The 14,227-nt window shown below is 51.9% G+C and overlaps 1 protein-coding gene across 2 annotated transcripts in view; it reads left to right on the top strand.

Annotated features, from left to right (window-relative positions):
* kif6 (kinesin family member 6) overlaps positions 1-14,227 on the top strand; it is a 92,360-nt gene that overhangs the window by 11,618 nt on the left and 66,515 nt on the right. For both annotated transcript variants that reach the window (XM_064302045.1, XM_064302124.1), the window contains exons 5-9: positions 431-540; positions 5,511-5,640; positions 10,017-10,223; positions 10,540-10,683; positions 11,616-11,702. In XM_064302045.1, the coding sequence (XP_064158115.1) occupies positions 431-540; positions 5,511-5,640; positions 10,017-10,223; positions 10,540-10,683; positions 11,616-11,702 (678 nt within the window). The remainder of the gene's footprint in view (positions 1-430; positions 541-5,510; positions 5,641-10,016; positions 10,224-10,539; positions 10,684-11,615; positions 11,703-14,227) is intronic.

The following is a 14,227-nucleotide window of genomic DNA, read 5'->3' as shown; positions in this document are numbered from 1 at the left end:
TAGCCAGGTGAGTCTGTTACCTATACCAGTACTTCAGCCAGGTGAGTCTCTTACCTGTACCAGTACTTTAGCCAGGTGAGTCTCTTACCTGTACCAGTACTTCAGCCAGGTGAGTCTCTTACCTGTACCAGTACTTTAGCCAGGTGAGTCTCTTACCTGTACCAGTACTTCAGCCAGGTGAGTCTCTTACCTGTACCAGTACTTTAGCCAGGTGAGTCTGAATGGGGAAAGAAATGGAGAGTTCACTATTTAAAACCTATTTTATTTCTGGCTTCTTCCACCATGTTCCCATCCGGAAGTTTAAATAAATGCTGAATCCATGCTGTGTTTCCTGTTAACCTGCTCTCTGTCAAACTTATATAAACATCCCTTGTACATTTTCATTGACTGATTAATTGATTGATTGATTGATTGGTTGTCTACCCAACAGGACCACAGTAAGGTGTACAGCGCCCACATTTCCTACCTGGAGATCTACAACGAGGTCGGCTATGATCTACTGGATCCCCGTCATGAGGCGTCCCGATTGGAGGATCTACCGTTAGTTCTTTCTTTTTTCTCTCTTCCTTCCTCCTTTGCTCCATCCACTCTGTCTAATCAGTGTCTTCAGGATACGTGCTTAACACACACACACACACACACACGGTTATACACACACATTTTTTTCAAATGCTAGCTCTTTCTTTCTCCATCTCTTTCTCACTATCTCTCCTTCTCTTTATTTCTCTGTCTCTGTCCATCTCTCTCTCTATCTATCTCTCTTCATCTCTTTATTTCTCATCTCGTTCTCTCTTCATTTATCTCTCCATCTCTTTTTTCTTACATCGTCTTCCCTCCCCATCTCGTTATATTCATCACATCTTTTCCAACTCTGTCTTCTCTCTCTCCTCTCTCTCCCTCTCTCCCCTTCTCCCCTCTTATCTCTCTCCTCTCCTTCCATCTCTCTCTCCTTACTCTCTCCCTCCCTCCTTCTCCTCTCTCTCCCTCTCTCTCTCTCCCTCCTCCCATCTCTCTCTCTCTCCTCTCCTCCCTCTCTCCCCTCTCCTTTCCTCCCCTCTCGTCCCCTCTTCTCCCTCTCCTCTCCTCCCCTCTCCCTCTCTCCCCCTTACCTCTCCTCCCTCCCCCTCTCTCTCCCCCTACTCCTCCTCCCTCCTCTCCCCTCTCTCTCCCTCCCCCTCCCCTTCCCTTCCCTCTCCTCCCTCTCCCTACCTCTTCTCCGCCTCTCCACCTCTCCCCTCTCGCTATCTCAGCCCTGTCTGAGTGCGGTTCGGTCTCGTGCAGAACGGCTGACGGGATTGTCGCGTTGGCGCCTCTCTCCCGCCGCGAGGAATGCTCTGTTTTTATTGGTCCTCTCTCAGGTCAGCTCTCTCCTTGTTGGTCGGGGGAGAATCGTCGGGGTTCCCTGTGCGCGCCCCTGTTGGCTGGCGTGTGCACAAAAGGGTAGCGGGGCAGGCCAGGGGCAGGCCGAGGGGCACACAGGAGGGCTTTTGGGCATTTAGTCAGGGTCAATGTCCTGCCAACAATGCCAGATACTCCAGAGACAATGGAGAACACATGGAGTTCCAAAAATATCAGAATTAAAGAGATTTTTTAATGTCCAGATGTGGCCAGCTCTGTGCTTTCTGACTAAATTTGTTCTTTTTGGGTGGGGGGTGGGGGGTGGGGGGATTTCCCTGTTTTCTCTTTACTGGAACAGTCAGATGTGCTGTCACATCGCACCACCGCTATCCAACCCAAACGCACCAGAGGAACACTTTTCCAGTGTACTCATCCACCCAGCCAGTTATTATGCATACTACATACTACACACTACATACTATGCACTAGACAGCTTACTACGCACCAGCTAGCTCTGATCAAAGGAGCGGACAGCACCCAATTAAACATTTTTTAAAATTATTTTTTAAATATAAATTTGGCTTCCAATTTGGGGCTGAGCTTGTCCCATTCTGATGCTAATTTGGAACGGCTAACTGTCTGCAACCACAGGCGCAGCCATCCGCGAAAACAAGCTGCCGGTTCAGTGGAGTGAGGTCGGCCGTGGTCCTCCTCCAGAACACGTCCGCTTCGTTTCACACCACGGATTACAGCCGGCCTCACACAGTGCAGAGGTGGAGGAAGACCATTTCATACGCGGCTTTAACATGCAGTCCAGCGACGCCCGATCGACCAGCAGGGGGGTGCTAGATAGCGATCAATCGCGGACCCCCTAACTGGCTGAACCTTCCCATAACCTGGGTGGTGCGATCGCCAATTATGAGTCACCCTTTGGAGTGTTATTTCAACTCATAATCTATCTCAACCATAGAAGATGTAGTATTTACTCCTAGTGATTAGAGTAAAATCGTGCGTAGCTACGATGTGCTTATCCCCAAGATTCTTGTCTGAGTTGAGCCCATCATATGTTGGCAATTTAATGCCAGGTATATCCTGCAGCTGCTGACTCCTGGTCATAGTTGGCAAATGGCCATATTTTCATATGGAGCACGTAGGTTATCGGATTCATCCTGAGCGCAGAATGAGCGTCGGCACGGCGACCCTCGCCTGAGGTATCGGCCAGTTCCTGCCCCAGCCGCGGATCGCACCGCGCCGGGCTAAATTAGCAGCGGTTTGAAATGCCACCCACTCTCGCTGCTCTCAAGTGTTTTTTTTCCTACACAGTCAATGGGGTGGAGAGGACAGATAAGAGGGGTGACTGGACTTGTGCCAGCCTGTGCTGCTGATCCGGGGGGGGAAACCAAGCACCCCCCCCCCCCCACCCTCCCGGGTACAATGGGCACATTCACCACCCGACGGCATTCCGCTGCCCTGCCCCCGGATCGCCCGCCACGAAAAACGCGGCCCCGCTCCGGCGTGAATGACCCCGCTTGTGTCTGTGTTTGTGTTGGACCAAACAGGGGACTTCTAAACGCGGAACGCTCAATTACCACCTCACGCCGGCTGCTCGCGGTGTCGGGGGCTGTCTGGAAGCTTCTCCGCGGTGCCTTTTTAGACGGTCAAACCAGCGCTGCCAACGCCTGGAAATGCCACCCCTGAAAATGGTTTTTAGAATTTGGCCGCCTCCACGCGCCTGCCATACTAAATTAGCGTAAAGGCTTGGCTTTATCTGGTTTTCCAAGGCATCTTAGCCCTTTTAGGAGTAGGGTTTTTTGGAATGTTTCTTCAACATTCAACAAGTCGGTGTTCCAGAATTCCACTGCTTTCAATTCCTCAGAATTTGTTACATCAGCATTAGAATGTTCAGTTAAGAACATTCTACTCTCATATTTATGACCTCACACCTTAAAGGGACAGTGAGAATGGCGGATGGGTGACTGGCACTACAGTGGTCCTTTTTTTTTGTGGGTTTTAGAACTCCGTCTGGTGGAATGCGCAACTCTCCTTTAACCTTTCGGGGTGCCTCTCCATCCCTCTGCCCAACTCTCTGCTTTCTCTCCCCTCTTCCCCCATCTCAGTCCCTCTCTCCGTCTCCCTGGAGACCAGTCTCGAGGAGGCTCGCGGCCGCACGAAATTACAGCCCTGAAAATAGACGGCGGCCGCCGCTGACCGCGTGGGCGCGACTGCTCTTTCCACGAGAGGCCGCCGCTCGGAAGGAACCGCTGGAGGCCGTCTGTGGGCTCACTCGCTCGCTCTCTCGCTCGCTCTGGCTCTCCCGCGCGCGGCCGGAGTCTTCCTCCTCCGTCTGTTCTCGCCAGGTTTTATTATCGCGCAGGGGCCTGGCGGCTGCTCACCGCTCGTGATTAAACGCTCCGTCTGGCTCCCCCCCCGCCGGAGCCTCTGGCCCGTGGATCGAGCGACATCCTCGCGGGGCACACGGGTTCAAACCCGGCCTTGAAACGCGTCTCCCTCACAGATCACTTCCACGTTTTCGCTGCAGTTTCCCTCCCGAGTCTCGGGGGGCCGCCGCTGAAACCCGGCGGGGCCTCTAATTTGGGTCTGGAGGAAAAACTACAGCGTTTTTAAATTCCCCCTCCCCCTCCAGCTGCAGCCCCGTTTGCCTGTTGTCTATGTGGGGTTCATTACATTACAGGCATTTAGCAGACGCTCTTATCCAGAGCGACTTACACAACTTTTACACAGCATTTTACATTGTATCCATTTATACCGCCGGATATATACTGAAGCAATTTCGGTTAAGTACCTTGCTCAAGGGTACAACGGCAGTGTCCTACCCGGGAATCGAACCTGCGACCTTTCGGTTACAAGCCCAGTTCCTTACCCACTGTGCTACACTCCGTCCGGATTCGGGAAAGACGCACGGGTGCGGTGTGTTCCCGTCCTCGTGCCTGCATTTTCTTCTGAATGTCGTCTGGCTGTGAATAGCGACCGCGGGCGAAATGATAATCCCTAGCTCCTATTTGCTCAGTATCACCCCCCCCCCGTCCAATCAGAGGGGCCGAAGCCGCAGCAGAGAGCAGAACAGAACCGGAGCTCGGGCTGACTCTGTGGTTCCGCCGCCGTGCTGTGAAACATGTAATGGACCCGTGCAGTCTGATACGTGGGCTAGCGTACGCTGGCAGAGGGAGCTGCCATTGCCTGCTCGCTAAATTACTGCTTTTAGCTGTAGGGCACGCTTTTTTCCAAGGGCAGAGGTGGCCTTGAACAAAAAAATTATATATATTTTCCTTTTTATATATATATATATATATATATATATATATATATTGTATTCTTGATTTTCTGTTTTTATGATAATGGAATGCTCTTCTGACTAATATGTTCAGCGTCTAAATGCACACACAGTACCACTGGCTTATTTGTGCAGTCGGGAACTGTTGAAATTTACAACATACCTATAATTTGAAATGTATTTTACTTGGATACCATATATATATAAACAATACATTTATATTGGGAGTTGTTCTGACTTGTATAGGAATACATCACTTCTCACAGCTGCATGTGTCAGAACTGGCTTGTCCATACAGTTCCTATACTACAGGGCAATGTGTCAAAGTAGACACGTCTTCCATACGTTTCAGGTACATCTTCTCTGGGACTTGACCTGAAATGAGCCTGTATGAGCCGTCGCTGTCTCTGGATGCTCGGGCAGTAGTGGTTCCTGTGCTGTTTGTTTTAAAAGTGAGCGTGTCCATTATGGCTCTATGGCCTCTGGGTGGATTCTGCATGTGTTAGGGAGCCGACACGGCCCACAGAGTCAGCAACACGGTTTGTTTTGCTTCCAGGAGTTCAAAGCGTCGCACGGGAAACATGAGCAAGAAGGGGGTGCTGAAATGGATGTTTTCTCTCCATTCGCTGTTTTGAGCAGACTTGTGGGCTAAAAATAAACGCATTTTGCCATTTTATTGCAAGTCCGAACTTTTAAGCAAGTTATTTTAAGTGTAGTAGAGTTTTCAAGCTATTCATTGGCATTCAGCAATCGTTACAATATTCTTTATTTTTAAAGTCGTAAACATTCCTGAACTTGATATATTCTTTTTTCCCCTCGGCTTCTTCATGCTCGCTTCTTGATGATCTGTTTCTAAATTAGCCGTCCGCAATTATTTTAGGAAAGTGTCCATCATGGAGGACGAAGATCAGAATATCCACCTGAAGAACCTGTCAATCCAGCAGTCGGCCAATGAGGAGGAGGCCCTCAACCTGCTCTTCCTGGGGGACACCAATCGCATGATCGCCGAGGTGAGAGGGGGCGGGGCCACGTGGCTTGTGTGTGTGTGTGGGGGCGGAGCTGGAGCTGGAGCGGGAGCATAGCTGTGGCCCACAGATGGAAAAAAGCCGCCCAGAGTCTGGGAGTGAGAGGCGCTTGTTTGCCCGTCTCTAATTTAACCGTTTCCCGAAGCGTGTTGACATGATCGGAAGGGCTGTGTTTAGAGAGAGAGAGAGAGAGAGAGGAGGAGAGAGAGAGAGAGAGACGCGGGCCAGGACACAGTGTTTGTATGTAGCGCTTTTTCGTGCCGCTCAGCTTGTGGGTTTTAACACGACTCTACCAGGCCCCGGCGGGCCCACACACCGCTCGTACCTCCGTGCGGTCACGCCCCCCCCCCGCCCACGCCGAGGTCCGGCATCCAGCGGACGCCCCTTTTCTTGCGTCCTGGGTAAACAGTCGTGATTGGATGTCGGATGCGAAACGTTTTCTTTTATCCAAACGATAAATACGTTCCTGATGTGTCCTGCCTGCCAGGGGTACCGCAGTTCTGAGGTACGGGAAGCGTCCACGTGAGTTACCTCCATCGCAGGCGCTGGGCGCTAGGATTCGGGCTGTCCGGTAGCGCACGCGTGCGTGTTTCAGGTTTCTGGAGCGGTCCAGAGGCTGGGAAACGCTGCAGGATCACCGCGCGGACAAACAGGATGCGCCCGCTGCGCGTGTTTGCGCGCTGTGCGCTGCGCGCTGCTGGCCGCGCGCTCAGAGCAGCAGAGGATCATGGGTGGCTGAAAGAGGATCCCGGGGAAAGCTGAGCGCGTGCGGACGCCGTGCGCTCCCCTCCGCTCTGGGCTCTGCGGGCCCGAGGAGTTCCGCTGGATTCGGTGGTTACTCAGAACGCTGGATCGCTTCTGGCCTCGCGTCTCTGCGCCCGATCCGTCCCGCTGACCCCTGACCTGGAAGTATTCGACCGCAGGGAGTGGAGAGCCGTGTTTTTCCTTTTCGAAAGCAGCTCAGCGGCCGTCCCATGACGGGGCCCCGTTTAACGAGGGGGGGGGGGAGCGTGACCTCATTAACTCCCCCGGACAGGAAGTGCCGCCCCCCCGCCCCCTCTGGACACGCGTCCCTTTGATCAGGGGCCCCCTCGTGCGCTCTACCTCATGCCTCCCACGCGCGCGCCCCTGTTTATCCTCCCCCCCATGCCCCGTGTGCAGTGCAGCTGTGGTTCCCCCTCTAACCTGCCCGCACAGCAGAGCTATTGTTGCGTTTCCGCGGAAACGCCGCGGTCGTCAGGTCGGCGGTGCGCTCGTCTTGTGTGGTCAGCACGGTCGCCGAGGGTCAGCGTTTCGCGCGTAAACAAGCGGCCCGGCCCGGTCCGGTCCGGTCCGGTCCGCTCCAGGCCCCCCGAGCTGCAGCTCTCTTCCAGAGGAGTGAGGAGGGACAGAGAATCAGACAGAGAAACAGCGAGGCTCAACGCTTTTTATTAGAAATCTCTAAACTCTGGACGGCCCAGCCACGAAAATCACGAAAAGTTCGCCGAACGTAGGAACAGCTGTTGTGTTTCAGAGATAATTTGCTTTTGCTTCCAGTGTACATTTTTCTGACGATAGTTTGGAAGCGCTTTCCTTGACAACAGAATCCGGTGAACATGACCGCAAATTAAGCAGCAGGGATTTATTGTTTTATATACTGTGCTATTATTTCCGTTCCTCTGGCTGCTTTTCTTCGTTTTTCCTACGTTTTTTTTTTTTGGGGTGGTTTGGTTGCCAGTCCGGTATGTGTCCATATGACTGCTAACCTTTTCAACTGGCTAGCGCGGCCTACTCTGAGACTTTAACAGGGGAAAGCGATACTCGAGCTTTTAGCCGCAGAGCGAGGATCATGGGACTGGGTTGTTAAGGGGCAGCACTCGCGCGCGCAGCGTTAGCCGCGAGCTACACAGAGGATGTTCTGCAGTTGTTTCAGTGACGTGCCGTCGAGCTTCTGAGAGCTCTAATGGAAACAGCGGCGTTAATCAGACGGCTCCCGGTCGGATTCCGAGCGTTAAGGAGAACACCTGCGGATGGTGGATGTGTAAAGCAGGCTAAACGAAGTGACGTGCGGCGGTGTGTTTCTTGAGCAGTCTGTCAGGTAAAGCAGGCACCCTGTAGCGTGGACGACATCATGAAGGCTCTTGCGCGTACGTGAGTCTCTCCTGCCCACGTAAAGAGTAACAGCTAACTGCAGAGAGAGGAGGGAGTGATGAGTAGGAAGAGAGCGTAGAAGAAGCGGTGGAGGGAGAGAGTAGGATGTTTTGGCGTGTTCAGGCTGCAGGCCCGTCGCGGGCGTCGAGTTGGGCAGCGCTACGAGTTTGTCTCGCCCGATAACGTACCACTTAATCAGAGAGAGGGAGAGAGAGGGAGGAAGAGAGAGGGGAGAGAGAGAGGGGGAGAGAGAGAGAGGGGGAGAGAGAGAGGAGAGAGAGAGGGAGGAAGAGAGAGGGGGAGAAGAGAGGAGGAGAGAGGGGGAGAGAGAGGGGAGGAGAGAGAGAAGAGGGGGGGAGAAGAGGGGGAGAGAGAGAGAGAGGGGGAGCAAGTATGAGAGAGAGAGTGGGGGAGAGAGAGAGAGGGAGAGGGGATGGGAGGAGAGAGAGAGGGGGAAGAGAGGGAGAGAGAGAGAGAGAGAGAGGGATGGAGAAAGAGGGAGAGAGAGAAGAGGGAGTGGGAGAGAGGGAGAGATAGATACTGAGAGAGGGTGAGAAGCAGGAGGAGGGGGGACATGGAGAGATGAGTGAGAGAGATAAAGAAGAGAGAGACAAAGAGAAGTAAAGAGGGTTAGTGTCTGCTGTACCGCAGTAAGATGCTGCCTGTCTCAGCTCGTGTCTCAGGCTCATCCTGGGGGCGTGTGTGCTGCACGTGTGCCCGAGCCTCTGGCTCTCATCTCGCTGATCGCTGATCACGTCTGATCTGCCGTGTCTGCTCTTCCTCCTCCGTTTGATCTGTCCAGCTCTGCCCTGCGGTACGGGGGCTAACTTCCACCCTTCCGCTTTTCCCAAATTAATTAACGCTCCCTCTCGCCTGGTGAGTCACGCTGGCCCGCGTCTGGATATTTTTGTCCTCGCAAAATAAACAACCCCCCCCCCACCCCCCATTTGAAACTGACATATGTTTACTGTTCATCAGATGCACATGTCAGGCTTGGAAGTTGGCTGGAGTTGGAGAGAGAGAGAGAGAGAGGCTGAAAAAAATGCGGGGGCCAGTGAATGTCTTTTTTTTTTTCTTCTCTCTAATCCAATCGATGGAAAACGCCTGTGATTCCGCTTTGCCGTTAATACACTCCACAGTTCAGGAAGTCACGGCCTATTTGCTGCCTTCCTTCATAGCCACGCTGGGATTTCTTCCAATTAGTCAACTCAAATCGACCCAGTCGTCGCGCTGCGCGAGAGGACCGCGTTCCAGCTGTCTGACAAATGGACGAGTAGTCCGAATTGCGCAATTTTTAACGGCCGGATTGCACCGAAGTCTTTTGTCAGTCGAGAGACAGCGGGCAGGGGGGAGAGTCAGGCTGTTTAGAAGCCCTCTGTCTACTTGACACGTCCATGCTGTTGAATGCTAATAGGCAGAAACCGAATGGACACGACGGTAGCCAATGATAGCAGGAGAAGAGAAGCTTCCCCCGTCTTTCATTGTGATAGAGCATCCTCTCCATGCCAAAGGTCAAAGGTTCCTTTGCTGCGCATGGTGGCACGTGCGTTTATGGACAGTTCTGTCTGGTTTATGCCACCGTTTGCTCGTCTGTCAGATAAAGCCAGGCTGCTGACTGCTTTGGAGGAGCAGTGGGTGAAGTAATGACATCAAGGACATTATGATACTGCAATAATGATCCAGATTAGCCTGGGTGGTTTATGTGCCAAACTGCTGTCCTATATGTGTCTGTACCTGTTGCTGTGTGTGTGCGTGTGTGTGTGTGTGTGTGTGTGTACTCTACGCAGTGTGTGAGCTGTACCCTGCTCCCCTCTCTCTCAGACCCCTATGAACCAGGCCTCCACGCGCTCTCACTACATCTTCACGGTGCACGTGTGTGTGTGTGTGTGTGTGTGTGTCCCTGAGCTGCTGCTGTTTCTCTCAGACCCCTATGAACCAGGCCTCCACGCGCTCTCACTGCATCTACACGGTGTGTGTGTGTGTGTGTGTGTGTGTGTGTCTCTGAGCTGCTCCTCTCTCTCTCAGACCCCTATGAACCAGGCCTCCACGCGCTCTCACTGCATCTTCACGGTGCAGTGTGTGTGTGTGTGTGTGTGTGTGTCTCTGAGCTGCTCCTCTCTCAGACCCCTAGAACCAGGCCTCCACGCGGCTCCACTGCATCTTCACGGTGCACGTGTGTGTGTGTGTGTGTGTGTGTGTGTGTGTCTCTGAGCTGCTCCTCTCTCTCTCAGACCCCTATGAACCAGGCCTCCACGCGCTCCCACTGCATCTTCACGGTGCACGTGTGCAGCAGGGAGCCCGGCTCCTCCATGCTGCGCCGCTCCAAGCTGCACCTGGTGGACCTGGCCGGGTCCGAGCGCGTGGGCAAGACCGGCGTGGGCGGCCTGCAGCTCACCGAGGCCAAGTACATCAACCTATCGCTGCACTACCTGGAGCAGGTGAGCCCCGCCCATTTTACTGCCAGTCTGTCTCTGCTTAAGTGGGTAGGTCAGCCGAGAACTTGGATTTGCAGTGATGACCCGGGCATCTGGGCATTTAAGGTGTAAGATCACAAATATGTGTTTAGAATGTTCGTAACTGAACATTCTAATACTGATGTCACAATCACTGTGACTGGTGCAGTGGAGTTGTAGAATTGCGTGAGATTTGGAAAAAGCCACGATGTTAATGCTGAGTAGGTATTTCGATTTCAAGGGATGGTCGATCAGGGGTGTGCACGCTGGCCTTGCCACCCACTCTCTGTCCTCCCCCCAGGTGATCATCGCTCTGTCGGAGAAGAATCGCTCCCACATCCCCTACCGAAACTCCATGATGACCTCCGTCCTCCGGGACAGCCTGGGGGGGAACTGCATGACCACCATGATCGCCACCGTGTCCGTGGACAAGAGGAACGTCGACGTAAGGCCACCCGCCTCTCTGCTTCCCCCACCGAAGCTTCGCCGTCACCAAACGAACCGTTTCTGCCGCTCGTGGCATAAAATATCCCTGCCGTTTCGCTGAAAGCTGATTGGCAGAGGTCAGGTCAATATGCCAAGTTTGGCCATTAGCTTCGCCTGCTTTACTGCTAAGCTAGTTTGACATAAACACACCCTTTCAACAGACACCCAGGCTTAGCAAGAGTTTGTCAAAATGTTTGAAAAATCTGTGCCCCCTGTATTGGGCAGTGTGAATGAAAGTCTTTCATTTGTTTAAACTACTGAAGTCGTTTAAAAAAGGAAGTTGTAGTTGTAGTGCCATTACCTTCCTGAATGAAGAATGGCAGTTTGAGAACCGTGAGAGCCAGCGGCTCCCTGGATTTCAGAACGACAGACTGAAGCATCTTAAAAACTTCAAACGGTTCGCTCTCAGTCTCCCAGGCCGAAAGGAATAAACGCACCTCCAGAGTAACAATAGTGTGTCAACGAGTTTGAGGGAGAGCGCATAAATAACTCACCACGTGAATCAGTTTGAGGACGAGTGTGTAAATAACTCACATCGTGAATCAGTTTGAAGACAAGTAAGTAACTCACCCTCAGTTTTTTGTAATAATAGGCCCAGAAATTTATTTCTGTCCCTGTAGGGGACAGGAGTTTCTGATCTTAATCTCGAGAACCATGTATTCTGCTAAGGGACATTCAATAAATATAAATTATATTTTCGAAAATGCTTTCAGCGCAACATGTTCTTTGTAATCCATGACACTTGTATTACGTCAGAAATAATTTAAGAACGTACACCTTTTTTCTGCCGGGTCTCCAGGAGGTTATAGTAGGCCCATAAAGGTTTGGGCTCGGGCTGGATCCGGTGGGTGGAGCCTGTTTACCTGGAGCTCAGGTGTGTTTCTCCCGCAGGAGTCCATCTCTACCTGCCGATTCGCCCAGAGGGTGGCGCTCATCAAGAACGAGGCTCGGCTGAACGAGGAGCTGGACCCGGCTTTGGTGAGCGAGAACCTTCCGGATCGCTGTACAGCAGTGGGGCTGTTGCACTGGCCAGTACACCACAGCCAACCAATCAAATTCCATTCATTTCTCATGTACATTTGTAACATTTTGGCAGAACCTCTTATCAAAAGTGAAAGCTTCACATCCATGCATTTTGCTAGTAAAACAACTCAGAAAACAAGTAACTGCTGTTCACACAATTTGAGCTAGGCTCCTTTTTAATGGTTATGGAGGGTTGGGAAGGGTTGGGGAGTAAGTAAGGGATAGACAAGTTTTAATTGTATTAAAACTTTAATAAGTACAGGGTAGGTAGGTGCTGCAATGCAATGCTGCAATACAACGACCATAAATACTGCAATACGAGAACCATAAACCGGTTTGCTATCATGCAGTTACTGTATGTCGTGACTCCTCTTGTCCTTGAGTAGGTCAGAGGGCGTGCCCTTGGCCGCGTGTGGAACTGTGCGCAGGCAAAGCCGGTCGCTTCTGAAGTGCGCTATATCACCACTGCAGATAAGAGCTACGTAGCATTAAGGTAACGGTGCCAAAAGCAATCAAACCACGATCTGAAGGGCACTCAGGACCAGCGATGTGAAATGGTTTACCACAGAGGTCTTAATGCGGCTGTGCTGCCAGGGCCTGGACTCTGCGTGCTGAGTCAGGTGTGTGACACGTCTCTGCTGTGTCATATGGCATAGAGCGCTTCCATATAATTACGTATTACGCGTGAAAATTCAGCCTGTCATTCAGGAAAAGAAGGCAAGGTTATGTTCATTGTTCTCACAATCCACGGGACTGTGAGTATATCAAGTGAAGTGAAGCTGGTGCATTTTTTACCTTGTACACTGACTGACTGGTGATTGGCCATCTGTCACATGTTAAATCGAGGGTTTGCACTAATGGCTGCAGCGTGGTTTGCTGTAAGATTGGTTCTACTCTACAGCAGCTACCAGACTCTAGAAACGCATAGACATGCACACACGCACACGCACACACGCACACACACACGCATACACACACACACACACACACACCCACAGACACGCACACACACACACACCACACGCTACACACACACACACACACACACACACACACGCACACACACACACACTCACTCACACACCACACATCACACACTCACACACACACACACATACACACACACACACACACACGCATACACACTCACACACACACACACCCACGCACACACACACCATACATACACACACACACACACTACACTCACACACACACACACACACACACACACACACACACACACACACACACCACTACACACTCACACACACTCACACACTCACACACACACACACACACACACTCACACACACACACACACACACACACACACACACACACACACACACACACACACACACAGTGAAGATGGATTGGGAAACCCTGTCCCCATGTTGCAGATTGATGCTGAACAGCTGCTTTTGGAGACACGTTGCACCAGTCCTGTTTTTGAAGAGAGAGGAAGGATGGGATGAGGTGGGACAGGGGTCTGGCCCACAGGAACAAGCGGAGGTGCGATGTCTTTTCGGGACACGTCTCAGGCGTCCCGCCCCCGGCCCCCACGTGGGCTGTCCGTACCCCCAGTGCATTCTGGGTAGGCCGGGGTTCCATCACTGCCACGTTCCGCTGGAGAGCGAGTGCTCCGTGGAGGACGGAGATAAACACGCGTTAATGTGGAAAGTATGCCTGTTTGTTTTCATTTGCTCGTATCTATTTAATCCCGGCCTCCAATGTTTTCTAGGAGGGGGAAATAATGGCAAAAACACACAAAAAGGTCTGTTATCCAAAGTGCCAGTGAGCCGTGTCACTGCGGTTAGAGGAAAGGTTCACAAGATGTTCTGTTTGTTCCAACTTGCTGATTCCTACAAGGATCAGATCCACCGTCCGGCATTCATTCATTGGCTCTTTGAGGTTTGTCCTTTCGTCGGATATATCGGGAACATGTAATTTAGTGTTTTTCTCCGCAGTTTTGGAATTGCTCAATAATAATTGTAGGCTTGTCCCATCAGTCAAACTTCAGTTCAGGAGGGCGTACGTTAGCACGCTGTGTGGGTTCAGTCCGAAATGTGGGGTTCCTCGTTGCTCTAAGTGCATGTACCACAGTTGGATCCACCACAGGGAGGGGCCTAGCAAGAGCCTGCTGGGCCTAATGGGGCATTCTCCAAGTAAATAAACGAGGGATGACATCACACTTTAAATCAACAATTTCAGAATGTCATGCGGTTGCATTGGTGAACCAAAACTCTGGCTGGGGTGCATTTTGGCCATCGGGGTGCAGGTTTCACCTCGGACAACCGCACGCGACAGAGTTCCCTCTCATATCTGAGCCAGTGGCGCAGTGAGTGGATGTGTTTTCACCTGTTTACACTGACAACCAAGTTCTCCTGCGGGGGGAATACAGAATGTGTACAGATGTTTTAGGATTTCACGACCGATGAGACGGTTTGTGTCGTTTTTAAGACTCTGCTGCGACTGCC

Source organism: Anguilla rostrata, chromosome 1 (genome assembly GCF_018555375.3).
Source record: "Anguilla rostrata isolate EN2019 chromosome 1, ASM1855537v3, whole genome shotgun sequence".
NCBI lineage: Eukaryota > Metazoa > Chordata > Actinopteri > Anguilliformes > Anguillidae > Anguilla > Anguilla rostrata.
The sequence above is the reverse complement of the archived record's forward strand: the minus strand, read 5'-3'. Positions and strand labels throughout refer to the sequence as shown.